Genomic DNA, 18,718 nt, shown 5'->3' on the forward strand with positions numbered 1-18,718 from the left:
GGAATTAACTACACTGATGAACCAGCAATACACTGATGCACCAGCAATACACTGATGCAAGGCTGGGTCAAGGTACAGCAGTGTGTTTAGTCATGCACTACAGACAGAAATGTAGAGGGCCTGTGTCAAATCTTATTTTAATAATTTCCTTTCTTGACGAGAACTCTCAGCAAGAAAAGGAATAAGGGTCCATCCATCTTCATCCGCTTATCCGGGGTCGGGTCGCGGAGGTAGCAGCTCCAGCAGGGGACCCCAAACTTCCCTTTCCCGGGCCACATTAACCAGCTCCGACTGGGGGATCCCGAGGCGTTCCCAGGCCAGGTTAGAGATATAATCCCTCCACCTAGTCCTGGGTCTCCCCCGAGGCCTCCTCCCAGCTGCCTGGAACACCTCCCTAGGGAGGCGCCCAGGGGGCATCCTTACCAGATGCCCGAACCACCTCAACTGGCTCCTTTCGACACAAAGGAGCAGCGGCTCTACTCCGAGCTCCTCACGGATAACTGAGCTTCTCACCCTATCTCTAAGGGAGACGCCAGCTACCCTCCTGAGGAAACCCATTTCGGCCGCTTGTACCCTGGATCTTGTTCTTTCGGTCATGACCCAGCCTTCATGACCATAGGTGAGGGTAGGAACAAAAACTGACCGGTAGATTGAGAGCTTTGCCTTCTGGCTCAGCTCTCTTTTCGTCTAACGGTGCGATAAATTGAATGTAATACCGCACCTGCTGTGCCGATTCTCCGACCAATCTCCCGCTCCATTGTCCCCTCACTCGCGAACAAGACCCCCAAGGTACTTGAACTCCTTCACTTGGGGTAAGGATTCATTCCCTACCTGGAGAAGGCACTCCATCGGTTTCCTGCTGAGAACCATGGCCTCCGATTTAGAGGTGCTGATCCTCATCCCAGCCGCTTCACACTCGGCTGCGAACCGATCCAGTGAGTGCTGAAGGTCACAGGCCGATGATGCCATCAGGACCACATCATCTGCAAAAAGCAGCGATGAGATCCCCAGTCCACCGAACTGCAACCCCTCTCCACCCCGACTACGCCTCGATATCCTGTCCATAAATACTACAAACAGGATTGGTGACAAAGCGCAGCCCTGGCGGAGGCCAACTCTCACCTGAAACAAGTCTGACTTACTGCCGAGAACCCGGACACAGCTCTCGCTTTGGTCGTACAGAGATTGGATGGCCCTGAGAAGGGACCCCCTCACCCCGTACTCCCGCAGCACCTCCCACAGTATCTCCCGGGGCACCCGGTCATACGCCTTCTCCAGATCCACAAAACACATGTAGACTGGTTGGGTATACTCCCAGGCTCCCTCCAGGATCCTTGCGAGAGTAAAGATCTGGTCCGCTGTTCCACGACCAGGACGGAATCCGCATTGTTCCTCTTCAACCTGAGATTCGACTATCGACCGAACCCTCCTTTCCAGCACCTTGGAGTAGACTTTACCGGGGAGGCTGAGAAGTGTGATACCCCTGTAATTGGCACACACCCTCTGGTCCCCCTTTTTAAAAAGGGGAACCACCACCCCGGTCTGCCACTCCTTAGGCACCGTCCCAGACTTCCACGCAATGTTGAAGAGGCGTGTCAACCAAGACAATCCCTCCACCCCCAGAGCTTTAAGCATTTCTGGACGGATCTCATCAATTCCTGGGGCTTTGCCACTGTGGAGTTGTTTAACTACCTTAGCAACCTCCACCAGGGAAATTGATGCCAATCCCCCCTCATCCTCCAGCTCTGCCTCTACCATAGAGGGCATATTAGTCGGATTTAGGAGTTCCTCAAAGTGCTCCTTCCACCGCCCTATTACCTTCTCAGTTGAGGTCAACAGCGTCCCATCCTTACTGTACACAGCTTGGATGGTTCGCCGCTTCCCCCTCCTGAGGTGGCGAACGGTTTTCCAGAAGTACCTTGGTGCCGACCGAAAGTCCTTCTCCATGTCTTCTCCGAACTTCTCCCACACACGCTGCTTTGCCTCTTTCACGGCAGAGGCTGCAGCCCTTCGGGCCCTTCGGTACCTTGCAACTGCCTCCGGAGTCGTCTGGGATAACATATCCCGGAAAGACTCCTTCAGTCGGACGGCTTCCCTGACCACCGGTGTCCACCACGGTGTTCGTGGGTTACCGCCCCTTGAGGCACCTAAGACCCTAAGACCACAGCTCCTCACCGCAGCTTCAGCAATGGAAACTTTGAACATTGTCCACTCGGGTTCAAAGCCCCCAGCCTCCACAGGGATGCACGAAAAGCTCCGCCGGAGGTGTGAGTTGAAAGTCTGTCGGACAGGGACCTCCTCCAGACGTTCCCAATTTACCCGCACTACCCGTTTGCGCTTACCAGGTCTGTCCAGAGTCTTCCCCCACCCCCTGACCCAACTCACCACCAGATGGTGATCGGTTGACAGCTCCGCCCCTCTCTTCACCCGAGTGTCCAAAACATATGGCCTCAGATCAGATGAAACGATTATAAAATCGATCATTGACCTTTGGCCTAGGGTGCTCTGGTACCAAGTACACTTATGAGCATCCCTATGTTCGAACATGGTGTTCGTTATAGACAATCCATGACTAGCACAGAAGTCCAACAACAAACAACCACTGGTTTAGATCAGGGAGGCCGTTCCTCCCAATCACGCCTCTCTATGTGTCTCCATCATTACCCACGTGCGCGTTGAAGTCCCCCAGCAGAACTATGGAGTCCCCGACTGGAGCCCCATGCAGGACTCCACTCAAGGTCTCCAAGAAGGCCGAATACTCCGAGCTCTTGTTTGGTGCATATGCACAAACAACAGTCAGAGTTTTCCCCCCCACAACCCGCAGGCGTAGGGAGGCGACCCTCTCGTCCACCGGGTTAAACTCCAACGTAGCGGCGCTCAGCCGGGGGCTTGTGAGTATCCCCACACCCGCCCGGCGCCTCACACCCTGGGCAACTCCGGAGAAGAAAAGAGTCCAACCCCTATCCAGGAGTATGGTTCCAGAACCAAGACTGTGCGTAGAGGTAAGCCCCACCAGATCTAACCGGTAGCGCTCCACCTCCCGCACAAGTTCCGGCTCCTTCCCCCACAGAGAGGTGACATTCCACGTCCCCAGAGCCAGCCTCTGCTGCCCGTGTCTGGTCCGTCAAGGCCCCTGACCTTCACTGCCACCCATGTGGCAGCGCACCCGACCCCAGCGGTTCCTCCCACAGGTGGTGGGCCCATGGGATGGAGAGATGTCCGCCACGTAGCTTTTTCGGGCTGTGCCCGGCCAGGCTCCGTGGCAAACCCGGCCACCAGACGCTCGCTGACGAGCCCTCCATCTGGGCCTGGCTCCAGACGGGGGCCCCGGGCTTCCTCCAGGCAGGGTCACTTCATCCCTTCCTCGATTTTTCATAGGATTTTTTAACCATTCTTTCTCTGGCCCCTCACCTGAGACCACTTTGCCTTGGGAGACCCTACCAGGAGCACAAAGCTCCAGACAACACAGCCCTCAGGTTCATAGGGACACACAAACCTCTCCACCACGATAAGGTGATGGTTCCCCTAGGAATAAGGGTATTTCCCAAAATGTTAAAATATACCTTAAAGTGCCCATATTATGAAAAAAAAAGAAAACACTTTTTCTGGGATTTGGGGTGTTATTTTGTGTCTCTGGTGCTTCCACACGCATACAGACTTGGAGAAAAAAAACATCCACGCTGTTTTGAGTGAGATACGGGTTTCTGAATGTGTCCTGCCTTCAGTCTCCGGGTGAGCTGTTTGCGGTTTTCTACGTCACTAGCCGAAACGCCCGGGCTAACCGCTAGCAGTTAGCCCCCTCGTTCTCAATGGCAAAACACTGCTACAACACACACAAGTTCACCATAATCTACAAAAGAACTACTTACATGTCCCTGTTCTGCAGGTATTCCACGCAAAGTTAGAAGTGCGCCCTCGTTTAGAAGAAGTCTCCTGGCTAATCCTGCCTTGTACTGACTGAAGCTGAAGAAACCGCTAGCTAGCTGATGTGATCCTTACCTAGCTACTGCACATGGGCGAATCCCAACAAAGATGGTACAGAAGTGTGATGCCTCACTCTGTAGCTAAAACAGAGACCTGACACAGGGTGAAAAGAGGAGCTGCAGCAATGTGCAGTACAACAAAATGGTGTTTTTTGAAATTAAACCATGTAAACCTATTCTGATACAATCTCAAAATACAATTATGAACCTGAAAATGAGCATAATACGGGCGCTTTAATATAAATTTAAGTTATAAAAGAACGTATAACTTGGGGAACAAAGGGGAAGGCTGTGGTATTAAGGACAAATCCGGCGCAAAATGAACCTAGGGGTTAATAACACATGGGTACCGAGTTGACCTTTCTCTGGGATTTGTTTTCATGCTAATCAAATGTGACCAGTTTTATCACAAACCGCTAATTAGCTTATAACGCTAGTCGTCGGGGCAAGGGTAAAGTAAAAAGAAATCGCTATTTCTATACCACTAACAAGGCTGAAAATAGCACCACACTTCCACGGTAGCATAATGAGGGTCCCTACATGTAAACCGAAGCATTGAGAACTTTGTAAGTGTACAGGCAGTTCATTAAAAAGATAGTTTAGAAAGACAGTACCGTTCACGTATACAGGCAACTATCTTTTTAATAAACTGTCTGTACACTTACAACATTAGCAGTTTGCGATAAAACTGGTCACATTCGATTAGCATGAAAACATATCCAAGAGAACAGTCGACTCGGTACACGTGTTATTAACACCTAGGTTCATTTTGCGCTGGATTTGTCCTTTTAAGGGGCCCAAACTCATATGTGGCCCAGGCCCCTGTAGCAGGATACTCCAGCACTGCACTTATGTGCAATTTGTTCAGTTTCGTTGTACTTTTTGATTTACATTCCTAACACAGGATGGTGCCCTATATCATAAATTGCATTGTTCTTTGCTTACACAGTTATTAGGCCTATACATTGGAAACAAAGAACGTTAAAAGTTCATTTAGGTTAACATAACATAAAAATGCATTGTAAGCTGATAGAAGTAGCCTCTGCTAAACTTTAACAAAGTTATGTTCAGACATTCACTTTTTTCTTTGGTTTCCTAGAAACAAGTTGTGGCTCAACTTCATCGACGGGTTCACGTCCCTCCCTACACCCCCCTGATGAATATTATGGGAACATGACAGTGATTGAAGCGAACATGATGTGGGTGTTTGTGTGCCAGGCAGCATCACTGCGAGTCGCCGTGCAGCAGAGCGCACCGTCAGCCAATCAACTCCCGGTGCGCTGGTTTCATTCCTGCCTCTCTTTCACACTTTCTGTGTGCGCGCGCGTAGCTTTTATGTGTGTGTGTGTGCGCGCGCACGGGCGCGCTGCAACCCCCCCACCCACACACATACACAAACGCACTGGCAAAAAAATAAAGAGTAGATCACGAGCGGTTTCTTTCCAGTCACTCCCCTCCTTTCACCATACCCACTCGCTTTTTAAAAGCAAAGTTCAACTCCTGTAGGACGCTCAGAGCAATGATGGACCGGAGAAGGATGGATGCTGACGGAGGCCGCGTGCTCCGCCGGGGCAGGCGCACGAGCAAGCTAGCGGTGGTCGTCGCCGTGCAGAACGTGCTGGTGACTGCGTGCCTCGCGGTCACGCTTTACGTTTGCTGGGACGCTCAGGTGAGTAGTAAGCTGTGAGTAGATGGTAGAGGAGCTGATGTGCACACTGTTGATTTGTCATGTGAACATATAAAAACCATTACTATGCGCAAAATGAATGAAAAACGCTTTAATGTAAAGGCTTTATGTGTATATTCATGTAAAATACTATCAATGATGCTGAACCAGTGTACATGTATTTCAAGTAAAAACATTTTAACAAGTTGATCTCAAAATGTGATCATTTAATAGATACATCCAGACCACTTCATCTGATTGTACACAAAAAAATAATTTGAACTTACTATTAAACCTTATTAAGCCAAACATATTGAGTGTCCTAAAACCATTGCTTTAATAATCATAAGTGGATTCTAAGTACCAGACACAAATGTTTTTTTTTTTTTTTCCCCAGACCATCTTTATCAGACGTGTCTGGCCTTTTTTTTTGGTACATAGTTTGGAACCTTCCCCCGCTCTGTGGCTTTTTTTCATTCATACCATGTGTGATGGAATGTCTGTGTTGTGCATGCTATCACAATAGGCTGCAGATGCAAATGTAATTTTAAAATGAGACCACAAAGAACGTCATGCCTTTTGGCTGCATTTTGAAATTCAAAAACACCACATTACTGTGTTAAAATTCAAAATGACCAATTGATAAGGACTGGAAGTTTATTATAAGGGCTGTTGCTTCTTGTACCTGTTCTTCTCTTGAGAGCAGCTATTCTACTTCACTATGGTAGACTTTTGAATAAGTATTCAGCTTAACTTATTTTGGTATTATAGGCTTACAGAGTTACATTCAGTTGGTAGATATTACATTTTAAGTTTGCATTGAACCTCTTTCTCTGTGAGAGAGCTTTCTCATTAAAAAATATGGTCATTTGTTAAGGGAGCATCACTTAATTGGAGATGGACTGATTGGTGCAGTACAGTGAGCTCATATTCAAATAGGATGCGACATTTGATAATCAAACCGTCCTAAAAAGAGTTCCTTTTACTGTGGGTTTTCAGTCTTAATCTTAACTCTACAGTCATATTAAATTCAAACGTTTTCTTACGTCTGGTAGAGCAGAGCTACACAAATGCCACTAGAGACAACAGGAATGGGTGTGCCAAGGGCCTCCAGATATTCTATGACCTGGATGACTGATAATCTGCATGGACATATCACCACGGTTACTGTTTAAAGATCATTTTAATGACTAACATGTGTTCCACATTTAGGCTTTGGTGTTTATCGCTGCGATGCTACTCTCACTACAGTTATTAATCATCCCACTGTGAGACTTTCCCTAGTTTCTGTCAGCCTGCCTATTTTCACACCACACCACCTAACCACCGTATAAAACAAACAAGTGCTTTGTGCTTCCCAGAGTCGACCAGAGACACCAGCAGAGCAGGCTTCTGAAGACAATGTGCACATACAGTTTTTTCCCATTCCACGTGAGAAAAATTCCTTTATTTCCTGATCTTTGTCTTTTTATCTTTTCGTTTGGCACGCATACTTTCTTTTCTTTACTTTTTTTTTAAGTTTCTCAACAAGCTAAACAAGGTTTTGACCTTTTCATTTTCTATCAATCCCTCTTTCACCCTTCAGTCATCCCAGAAAATGAGACTCTGCAGTTTGATCAAGTGAAAAGCAGCACTATGATGAGTCTGCGCGACAACAAGAAAGAGATCAACATCAACTGCACTGGACCCTATGTTTTGTATGTGGAAGTGTGTTACCGGAAACCGGACGCAAAGGAGGCCAGTGGGACCCTGCAGCTGAAGGTGGTGGGAAGAGAAAGTCCTGTCAGCTCTATCCCCCTGAATGCTTCACGTGAGGTCTGCAGGGGGCTCCAAAGTATAGCCTTCCTCAGGAGAAAGGCGAAGGCCTATCTGTACTGGAACTCAACAAAAGGGTTCAAGATTAACAATGCGACTGTGGGCCTGAACTATCTGCTGGGGACCCGGTGTGAATACTGATGAGGGCGGATGAACGCTCCCCTGAAGAAAAAGACATGAAGATCAGAGCCGACTGAAACGAGGACGGGAACTCAATATCATGTTCACCTGCCGCTGTGAGAACACACTCCCTAAGCAGGACTCTCACTGATGGCATGACTTGTGGTGTGCTAATACCTCGACCAAGGGACCTAATGCTACTGGCAGTTTGACTGTCAGCAAGAAATCTCAACAACTTGTGCATGGTGCTGGGCGAGAGTAAATCATATGATTTTGGTGGTGGCAGAGATTTGAAATTCTCATGTCGTAGAAATAAAATAGCTAAAATAACTAAACCTAGTAAAAGAGCTACCCCTCAATAAGCATCCCCGTTTTTTTGTGCACAAGTCCAAAATTTGGCTGCTGTTCTTGAACCATTTCCATTAGCGCTGCACTATTACTTTGCTCGTCAATTATTTTATTAACTTGATTAATCAATTAATCGTTTGGATTGTAAAGCAACAGATAATAGTGAAAAATGCTCATCGCCATTCCCTCAAGCCCAAGGTGACATGTTCAAGTTGCTTTTTATGTCGGAACAATAGTTCAAAACCCAAAGATACTCAGTTGACTATAATTAGACAGCATATCATCACATTTACACACTGTTTTAATTTAATTATATTTGCATTTTTAACTGTATTTTTGCTTGTTTTAACTGTAAGGTGTCCTTGAGTGCTATGAAAGGTGCCCATAAATAAAATTTATTATTATTATTATTTAGAAGAAAGCTGGAACCATCAAATGTTTGGTGTTTTTGTTTGACAAATGCTCATGCATCAATTATCAAAATCGTTGCTAATACTTCTGATTACAGTCATGATCCCTGTCTCTCTTTTAAAAGGTCTGAGCAATACTAAATCACCTTTACACAGGGCACCTTTTAAATAAAAAAAATGAAATCTATTTTGTAAGCACACCTGCGACAAAATGAGCAACTGAAGTTAAGAAGCGGTTTGCACTCCCTAGGTGCCTTCTAGTTTGTTTGTATATATATATATATATATATATATATATATATATATAAACCATAATTTCACTTTATGTGTGTAGTACCTATTGAATGTATTTGGTATTGGTGCATTTATTCTCATGTGAAGCTCCAATCTGAGTCGCATAAACCTTCTGTGTGCTGTGTGGCTACCAACATTGAAACAGTGTTTAACTCGCTTGGATTACCGGACTGGTGGAGTTCACCACTACACTGACATGTTCACCAACAATGTTTAAAATTAAAATAAAAATCTTAATGGAAGTTTTCAGTTGTATCTCGATAGAGTAGAGCCGGTGCTCCTGGAGGGTTAAACACATGTCAGACAGGTTTGATGCTGCAATTGCACTGACACACAGACAGCTCAGGGTAGAGACCAGAGAGGAGGAGGGAAGAGGACGTTTACTTTTTAGATTGTATCTGCACGCACAATGCTCTTTGAAATGTTTTTGACATGTTTGTGTGTGTTTTTTTTAATTATGCTTATAGTTATAAAGCAAGAACCGAGTGCTGAGTGTTCCTTGTATATACTGTATTAGTGAAGCTATGATATTTTCAATGAAAAGCCATGTTGTAATAATGATGAATAACACTTTTTAAGTATACTGTAAGGCACATTGTACTGTACTCTTGTCAAACCATAATCAGGTTTACCATCTGATCCAAACTTAAACAATGTCATGTTTAGTTCTGATCTCTACTATATCCTAAGTAAAATATTTTTGTCGGAGATTATGTGTTTAAAAAGAGGAACGTTTTCATTTTTCAGAAACCCAATGAAAGATAAATATCAGTGATGGTTTAAATGGTTTTAGTGGCTATCACAGTTTCATATGAATGTGAAATGATGATGTGATATAAGAGTACCAGTGTATAATGAATCCAGGTGATATACTGCTACCTCATGTTGGCTTTGGCACTGATCACCTGTTGGAATGAAACTAATAAAAATGAGTTTTCATTTGTCAATAAGCTTCTCTTCTTTGTTTTCTCCATCCTCTCTCTCTCTCTCTCTCTCTCTCTCTCTCTCTCTCTCTCTCTCTCAATTTTTCAATTTCAGTTTGCTTTATTGGCATGACAAAATCAATATATCTGTGTTGCCAAAGTATAAGAACAAATATACATATAAACAACAGGGAGTAAATACATCTGATATAATAATACTAAGTAAACAGGATAATTATGATATAATTGCAGATAATAAACAAATTCTGTGCATTTCCCTCAAAGGGTACGTTGAAACAATAATATAAAAAAAAAGAATAATAAAAATGATAAATACATTTCTCTACTTATTTTGCCTTATATTGTGGCAGGAAAAGACATATTTAGCTGCTAGCCATGCTGTGTTTTTATCTTCCCCTAATAAAAAAAGGAAGCTTTTTATCCTCAGTGTAGATAGTGAAGCCTGGTATATGTTTTTCAAATTTTTGGAAATATTTGGTTCTTAAGTTTTCATATTTGGGACATGTACATAAGAAATGAAATTCTGTTTCGAGGTCCTGGTGGCAGTGTGTACAGACACGTTCCTCTCTTGAAAAATTCTTTTGGATTTTTTGTTTTGAGATATTCGGCCAATTGGATATCTCTGTTCAGAGGAGTTTGTGTTGTATGTTATTTTCATTTCGCCATTGTTCTGTATATTTGTCTTTTAATTTAGTTTCTCTCTCTCTCTCTCTCTCTCTCTCTCTCTCTCTGCCTATCTGTCTGCAGTGAGAGTCAGCAGTTTCATCATCATTACCTGGTACGTAACCAAAAGTGAAAGTAACCAGAAGAAGAAGCCCTCTCACGTCACACAATGACATGACATCAGTCCCTTTGTACACTTCCACAATTGCAGGGCTTAGGAGTTTAAGGCTCCATTTTCACACTCACTTCCAGGTGTATCTTTTTCAAAGAATGGTATTGTTTGTGTTTGAAGATTGGAATCTAGCTTGGCTTTATTTGGATTGGCTCTTGTCATTTCTAATAATAGAACAACAGTAATATTTCGAGTGAAAGCATGTTTAGGCAGATCAGGCTTTTCAGGATGTGGGTGGAAAATCCCTCTGACTTTAGGAAAGTGTTGCACAGTTTAACATCCATTTTGGTATCAGGAACCATGAGGGGTTTATTTTTGACAAGAGCGTACATGTAAGCAAATTACGAAAGAGCTATCTTTAACACCCACACGTACAGGTGTGCACAGACACGTTTTCAGTGTAACTATAAAATTAAACCAGTTAAGATTGCATCAAATGCTTTGGGTTATGACAATAATTGTTAAAACGTTTGCAAAAAACATACCCTCAATAACCAACTTTAATGTTGATAGTACAATTAATGTAGTCAATCAGAGCTAAAATTAGACACTTATAGTATGTTGTTTTTGGACAGGACTGTGTCACACCTTGCATACTTCATGTGAACAATAGGCTATGTGTTGTTCTCCTGATGACTGAAGAAAAAATATAGTTGCAGGTTTACAACAGGTACAACAGGAACAAGCAGGTGGTATGTTGTTTCTCAAAAACAGATTTTTCCATTGGGCCACATCCCAATCCATTATGTCTTCATGTTATGTCAGTAAACAGACATGAATCACAGATCAAATGCTTTAAAGAAATCAGCAGGATGGATTGGAAAACAAAATTACATGTGACTTAATATGACCTGTAATGTGTTTGGTAAACACACACACATATATATATATATTCTATATATATATATATATATATATATATATATATATATATATATATATATATTCTTCTTTTAAGACAATCATAATGACATGCATGAGTCCAAACACGACAAATCCATTAGCAAGTGAGAGACAGAATATTTTCTTTACACGCCAAACTAGAGCCTAACATCAGCACATCTGACAGTCTCAATGAGAAGCATTAACAACTGCAGGCCTTCTGTAGTATACGGTGTTTCTGCTATAACGCTGCACGTGTTATTTACCGAAGTTTAACACGCAGCCATTCAGCCATGATGATCCAACATCATAAACTCCCCCCTTAACGGTTAACCCTTGACATATCCCCTCTAGTGATCCATTTACTTTTCATCCAAATGTCCATTTGTGACTACCTGCAAAACTAACATTTCCATCAGCTAGCTACTTCTGTGTTTAGTGCTCATCAAAAACAAAACAAAATACTAAAGTAATACTGTGAACCCAGTAAACATTATACATTCTTAGTGTTGCTGTATGTCAGCGTTGTCGTTGTAAGCATGCTGACATTAGCATTTAGCCCAAAGCACCACAGAGCCATTAAGTAGAAACTGGTGTGCAGCCACCAACCATCACAGGCAGCATGAAGCACATGAGGCAGCTAGATGAGCACAGCTTAGACTCAGAGAGAGAATGAGGAATGTCAAAAGTTTCCAATACATCAGCAGTGTAACTCATTATCCCTTTCAAACCTCCTTAAAAGCGTGTTGGTGGAACAGTGTACAGTAAAAAAGGCAGAACCATGAAGTGATGTCTCTTGAAGGGCAGCAAAGAGCATCTCGAGGCGAGTGAGGGTTCAGGGTAACTCCGTGTGGGTTTGAGCAATAACTCTACTGTGGTTTCAGGTTTACAGCAGTTTCAACTGTAACAGGTTTCTCTCCAGGTAGTGAAATGAAAGATGTTGACTGTATATTCTGTAGTTGCATGTAGAACCTCAAAGTGCATGGTGACTATTGGTGAGAGCACACGTCTCTGTTTCGACATCTGCATTACAGATGCTCGCTGTTGATTGTGGTTGGCTGTGGCCTGTTTATTGAGAATTGTATTCATTTAAAAAAGTCATCTTTATTTACATTATTTCCAAATGAATCAGTACTGCATTGATATTCTTTGTGCAATTAAAAAGATATTTTTAATGAGTGCACTTTAAATTTTTTATTAACTCTGTACAATTACCCAACAAATGGCCTCTAAATCATGGTGGCAGCTGCCTGGTTGTGCACTTTCCAGCAAATGAGAGTGGTGTGTATGAAATAATTCCTGTGCTCAGCATGTAAAATCATGCCTGCCATTTGGTTGAAATATTTAAGAAGCTGCAATTTAATTTCTTGATTCCTTCTTGATTGGAAATACTGCAGCTGTCCATGGAGAGATTTCTGTAAGTTAAGTCAACTGTTATGATTGGTATATATTAGGGCTGTCAAACGATACATCTTTTCTTAATTGCAATTAATCGCTGAATGTCTATAGTTAATCGCGATTAATCGCATGTTTTATCACATGATTAAAATTCTATTATTTTGCATTTCAGAACAGTTTTTAAGTACATATTAACAATGGAAAGCAATTTTTACCAGTGTATCTTGATTGGGAATCAAATGAATGCAAATAAAGTTACTTTATTAACTTGACTTTAAGATTTGTATTTGTTTATTTATTTACTGTAAACAAAAGAAAAATGTGTGAATCTGTCATTATTGCAGAATTCAGAACATGCCAACCGTAGTACGTCTTTAAGACCCGAGTCTTCTACGATGCTGACAGGTCTGCAGTTAGTTGCCACCTGTTTTGCGAGAGCACACAGGTCGGCAAATAGCACTCTCCAAAATAGTGCTTTGCCTGAGCTCGCTAGCATCAACCTGAGTCACGTTAACTGTACTACTATGCTTAGCTCCGTAGGTGGTAGCTCAAGCTTGACGTGCTTTTGTGATATTTTAATTCGGCTTTACACAACGTGCATATGGCTTTCGACTTGTCTACGAGCCGTCCGGGAGTTTTAGAAAATAAAAAGCTCCATTCAGAATTGTGTAGCTGCTGTCTTTCTCCATCATGCCTAAAGCCTGCAGCAGCAGGAGGTGTTATGAGGAAGTATGGCAGCTTGATGATAAGTTACGGTGCTGCAAAGGGTCAAAATAGTAGCCTAGCTAGAGTCAAGTGATTTTAGAACAGCTAAGGGGCGTTGTTAGGCATGACGCGAAGCCGAGTGAAGTGTAAAATAAATTAATAAATGCAAAATAATAGAATTTTAATCATGTGATAAAACATGCGATTAATGCGATTAAAAAAAATTAACGCGTTATGCTCGGCCCTTAATCACATCACGATTAATGCTTTAATGCTGACAGCCCTAGTATATATGTTTTAAACAAAATGTACTGTGCAGTTTTAGTCCAATGAAAATTACACTGATGCTTTAGCAGTAGCAAGTTGTTTTGTTTCCAAAAGCATTGCTCCAAATTTAAAATATCCTACTCTCAACATTAAGGTACACGTGAACAAAAAAACCAGCATCTGTGTAGTTAGACAGATTTTTTGATTAGGTGTCCACGCCTCGAGCTACAGAAGCAAGTTTGGTGATAAAAATGTTCCATAGTGCACCGCCTCTGTGATTCCATGGACAATAGGAAAAGGAACGTGTCTGTAATTGTCTGCCTTGATTTTAATGGCTCTCTGCCTGCCTGTTGGTCCAAAGAACTGTTAACTGGAGGTTTTGGAAACACATTTGTAATTGTTGTCATGCATGCCAAGCCCCACAATTTCACAGCCAAGCTACAATTATAATATATTAATTGAGGGGGACCTCTTAAAGAAATCTAGCTTGAAACCTGTAGTTCTTATTACTTAACTTCTTTTAGGTTCATTTATTTTCCAACAAAATGTTCCCCAGCTCACTGATTCAAAGTAGAAAAGTGCTTTCTCTTGAGGCTGATGTTCTGTAACATCCATCCACTGCAAAACTATAACTACAGACCAAGTTCTCACTCTGGAGACAATGAAACTGAACACACACCCAAGTGAGATAAGAAATACAAAGACCTGGACAGTGCAAAGAGACAGATAAGCTCTCAAACGTGTTGTCTGACCTGCCAGCAGATAGGACCGAAGCCAAGATGGATATAGAACAACAATGATGATGCAAGGGTGTTCTGCTCAGGAAGTGTGAAAGGGAAAATAACAGTGATGTAACAGCAGGCAGTTTCTCTTGTAGAGGAACTTGCACAGAGACTGAGAGAGAGAGAGAGAGAGAGAGAGATGTTGTTTAAAATGACACTTTCATGTTTCTTTGTCGACGGTGTTTCAGTCAGGCTTGCAGTGTTTTGCCACCCCTGCATTTGAGCGAAACAAGTTGCACAAATAGATAAAGTGTGCAGGTGAAAGCACCATGTGTACCTTGTGCTAGCCAAGTCTTATTGTAAAGACATTGTGCAGCTTCACTTGTGCTGCCATGTTGATAATTCGGCTGTATATAATGCACTTTACATACAATATCTTCCTGTGGAAATAATGAAAAAGCTGCAAATCATAACACACACCAGAGATGACAGTGCAGCAGCTTCATATGTTTATTCATGCTCGATTATTGCTCCGCTGTAACAGAAACCAAAAATACCTATCGGAGGAAATACAAGATCTCCCTTCAAGAGCAGAAATATCTCTGTGCCTGCCCATGCATGTGCAGCACAGGGGACATGGAAATTACAGAGTCATCATTTGGATGTGTGTGTGGAAATGATTGTAGCCATGTAAGGATTAATAATGAATGACCGATCCAGCTACCACTGGAGTGTACATGAATGGCAAGGGTGTCAAGCTGATAAAATCCTTTATGTGCCAAGACACTGACTGACAGGCGAAAACAGTTTAGGAGTTTCAATGCAGGTTTTAACAAATTCCTTATCATGGAACTTGACTTTCGTCTTCCATTCCAGTTTCACCACATATAAAAAAAATCAGATTAAGCAGAGACCAAAGAAAAAAAGAGAGGCAGGTGTAATTATTAAACCATTATGTTGTGTGGGTGTCGAGGGAATCCCTCAGCTCTTTATGGTTGCTTTTTATTGCGCAAGGGTGGGAGTTAACTGAACTTGGGATTCCCACTTTGTGTGTGGGAAGATAAGGACTATATTAGGAAGGGCAAAGAGTCAATCTCCACAAGTATCACAGTCTGCATTATGGAGAGACATCAAGCAGGACAGAAGGAGGCACTGGTGGAGGTCAAGGTGGACATGGACAATTTGGGAGCTATTCATCGACCCCGAGGCACATGTGCGGACAGCCGGGGTTGCTTCAAGTGTGTGATTACTTCGGCAACAGTGATGGGATTGGTCATTGTGGCTCTGTTGGTGGGTTTTATCCTGCACTCTGTCATGTTCATGCCATCATGCAACCAGGTGAGAAACCCCTCATAGTATTGATTATACAGCATCAATACTATCACTGATGTATCGTCTCTAACTATGCATGCATGTCTGTCTATAATCAATCTGTCTGTCTCTACAGAATGCCCGGCCATTGAATGATGCAGCAAAATACAACATAACCTGTAAACCTAAAAGTAAGAATCACTTATATTTTGATTGCTTCCAACATTCCTATTCAGATGTTCATTTCTCAGTGTGCTAATGGAAAATATTTCTCTGTAGAGAGTGATGAACAGGAAATGAAATATGAAATCTTCACTGTGAATAAAACGGCAACCTACATAATTTACGGAGAGATGAAGCACGTCACCAGCAAAGAGGTTACTCTCATTCATACCAGGAATGGTGAAGACCGCCCCATCCAAAAGATAACCAAGAGCCGGAATGTGACCTTCTTTTTAGATTGGGTCAAACTGGCCACTGGCAGCAGAATAAGCATTTCTACCTGCACAGAAGGCTCGTTCACTGTCTATAAACTCTGAGCAGGCTCAAATCAGACTGTCTGCATATGAGCAACACAAACTGCTGTCACGGTTCATGTTTATATGTGGCATGCTCCTGTATTACAGTAAGCTGTCAAAATATGTTGCTCTAGATGTTATGCAATTTCTCTGGACCCACATGTGTGCACTTATCAGAAGGTAGTTTCATAAAAGCGATGGCTGTGTTTGCTGTGGGAAAGAGTGGGTGTGGTGGCTCTTAGGTCTCAAGTCTCAAGTTTATTGTGGATGAGTGTTGACAGAGATGTGGTAGAAATGCCCATGTTTGTGACTGCTGTACTAAATTCAAGTAGAAAATCCCATAAGGTCAAGCTTCTCTTTTAATTTTAAATATATATATTGACAAGAAATTGCTACAAAGCCCACATATGTCTCATAACTTCAATAATCATAATGGGCTCTGTGTTCTTTACACCAGTTTAAGTGGTAATAGCACTTTCACAAGAAAAAGTTTCTTGTTAGTCATTTTCCTCTCTCTGATTGAGTACTTATACCTGCGAGAATGACTAACCGAATTTCCAACTCACTGTTTGCCATATTAAAGGTTGCAGTATTTGAAATATATATAAATCAAAAGTATATAAAACTCATGAAGTCTTCTGTCCACTTTGCCTTCTGTGAATGATGAAATTCTTGAGTGTGGCTGAAAGCTTGCTTTGTATTTAATGGAGTTGTGTTGTGAGTTCACTGGCAGGTGGATGGAAACACACAGTAGCCAGTGATTGTCATTCAAAGATTGGAATGCCGTTTTTATATCAGTTCTGTATTGTATTTTATCCACATAAACACCAACAGATTCAAACGCCTTCTGAAACAAATGTGTGATTTTGTTTGTCATATTTTGTAAAATAAATCGTCTTGACTTAAGGTTTGCAATGGTTGCGACTGTCATGTGGTTCTCCGTTTTCTAACAAATTGTTTATTGTTTTATTGGGGAGTTTAAAGGTTCACCTATTTTCAAGTGTATCTTATTACAATAACCACAATCCCATATGTGGATTGAAAGAGCTATCGGTTGCTGTACTTGTTCCTCCTGTCCATACTGGCTGCAAAATGACCCCCTCCTAAATCAATTCAACAAAATCCACAGTCATCATAATATGTCAAAATGCATATAAAGTTGATGTCAACCTGATTTGAGTCTTCGGCAGTCTGCGACAAATGAAGAGGGTATCTTTAAAAGTTACAGTCCTTAGTACAAAATTACCTCTTTGTGCTTTCAGAAAGGTCTTGATACTGTATGGTCATTCTTGAGGATGTAGTTCTTGGTGCTGTTGAACTGTATTCATTACAGAGAGATGTTGCTGTTATTTAGCCTACCTTCATAAATGTTGTGGACAAAATAATAGAAACATTTTTTATGATAATACATAGCCAAATACACAATTTTCAGCAAGGTTGTGTGAGCTTTTTGACTGTGTGGTCAAAATAAATTTTTTGATATTCTGAATATTGGGCATCAGAAATCAATCACTCACTCATTGTTTTTATTTGAACTGTTCTTTTCCTGTTATATGAGCGAGAGAGCATGGTTCACTAAGAAGAATGACCAACCATTTAGGAGACAGGGCCCCTCAAAGATGACCCGTATTGGACTCTCATGCAACATCTTTATTATGCAAAATAAATAAAACAGCAGCAACAGCCGACTTCTACAGTATATGTAGTATAAAGTGGGGAGGTCTAATTGAGTTTATGTACAAAAGTATATCCTTTCTATTATGTTTAAGTCAGGGTTTGTATCACCAGCTCACCAAGTGTTTGGGCGGAAAAGGAGATTAGATATTGTTGACTTAATGCAATGGAAAACTAATTTAATTTTATAAAATAAAATGAAAGTGGTAGTATGGTTAAATTCTTTAGATAAAGGGTTAGGATTGTGTTTTTATTTCCTCTTAATGCCCTGTTATGGTATTAGTTCTGTATATGGTATGATGTTGTAATGTCTATGAAGAAAGTCCTTTAAAAAGCCTGATAAGCTGTACGGGCATTGAAATTGCAATGATAATTCAGCTGAAAAGCTAACCTGCTCTCAGACAGTTACCTGTTTTGTCATGACACATTGTTACATACTGATTGTTTTTGTGAGCTGTACATCTCTCTTGATCAAAGAGGAAGTAAAAGTTATCACAATGATGCAATGTTTGAAGAACACCTCAAGTGTTCTGTCACAAGCATCTACCCATACACATTCAAGTAGCACTGCTTAATCCAACCAAAACGAAACACAATGGCAAAAATGTTTTTAATACACTCAAGGGACTTTTTTATCAGTATGATTAGTGCTACAGTATATTTTGTCTACCCAGGGTCAGACTGGGAATGAGAAATGGCCCTGGGGCAGGGCAATTACTAATAACAAGTAAACAAGTCAGTCACAGCTGCATCAACAAGTAGTTCTCATGCATGTTATGAGGTAGTAGTAGATAGAGAGAGAGAAAACAGACACATTCTACCCAGA

General features: G+C 41.9%; 2 protein-coding genes across 2 annotated transcripts; both read left to right on the forward strand.

Moving 5' to 3' along the window:
- Positions 1–4,714: 4,714 nt before the first annotated feature.
- Positions 4,715–8,339, forward strand: LOC144522940 (uncharacterized). The gene is made up of 3 exons (XM_078258187.1): positions 4,715–5,652; positions 7,011–7,080; positions 7,235–8,339. Exons 1-3 carry the CDS (start codon positions 5,503–5,505, stop codon positions 7,603–7,605), a joined length of 591 nt encoding a protein of 196 aa, XP_078114313.1. The 5' UTR covers positions 4,715–5,502; the 3' UTR covers positions 7,606–8,339.
- A 7,025-nt stretch (positions 8,340–15,364) lies between these two features.
- On the forward strand, positions 15,365–17,118 carry LOC144522941 (uncharacterized). The gene is made up of 3 exons (XM_078258188.1): positions 15,365–15,727; positions 15,837–15,891; positions 15,980–17,118. Exons 1-3 carry the CDS (start codon positions 15,509–15,511, stop codon positions 16,237–16,239), a joined length of 534 nt encoding a protein of 177 aa, XP_078114314.1. The 5' UTR covers positions 15,365–15,508; the 3' UTR covers positions 16,240–17,118.
- Positions 17,119–18,718: the final 1,600 nt, after the last annotated feature.

The sequence above is a fragment of the Sander vitreus genome, chromosome 9, assembly GCF_031162955.1.
Source record: "Sander vitreus isolate 19-12246 chromosome 9, sanVit1, whole genome shotgun sequence".
Taxonomy (NCBI): domain Eukaryota; kingdom Metazoa; phylum Chordata; class Actinopteri; order Perciformes; family Percidae; genus Sander; species Sander vitreus.

Coding starts and splice junctions, on each gene's coding strand:
- LOC144522941 (XM_078258188.1), top strand. CDS start 15,509: ATGGAGAGACATCAAGCAGGACAGAAGGAGGCACTGGTGGAGGTCAAG. Junction 15,728..15,836: donor TCATGCCATCATGCAACCAG/GTGAGAAACCCC, acceptor CTGTCTCTACAG/AATGCCCGGCCATTGAATGA. Junction 15,892..15,979: donor CATAACCTGTAAACCTAAAA/GTAAGAATCACT, acceptor ATTTCTCTGTAG/AGAGTGATGAACAGGAAATG.
- LOC144522940 (XM_078258187.1), top strand. CDS start 5,503: ATGATGGACCGGAGAAGGATGGATGCTGACGGAGGCCGCGTGCTCCGC. Junction 5,653..7,010: donor ACGTTTGCTGGGACGCTCAG/GTGAGTAGTAAG, acceptor TGTGCTTCCCAG/AGTCGACCAGAGACACCAGC. Junction 7,081..7,234: donor ACAGTTTTTTCCCATTCCAC/GTGAGAAAAATT, acceptor TTCACCCTTCAG/TCATCCCAGAAAATGAGACT.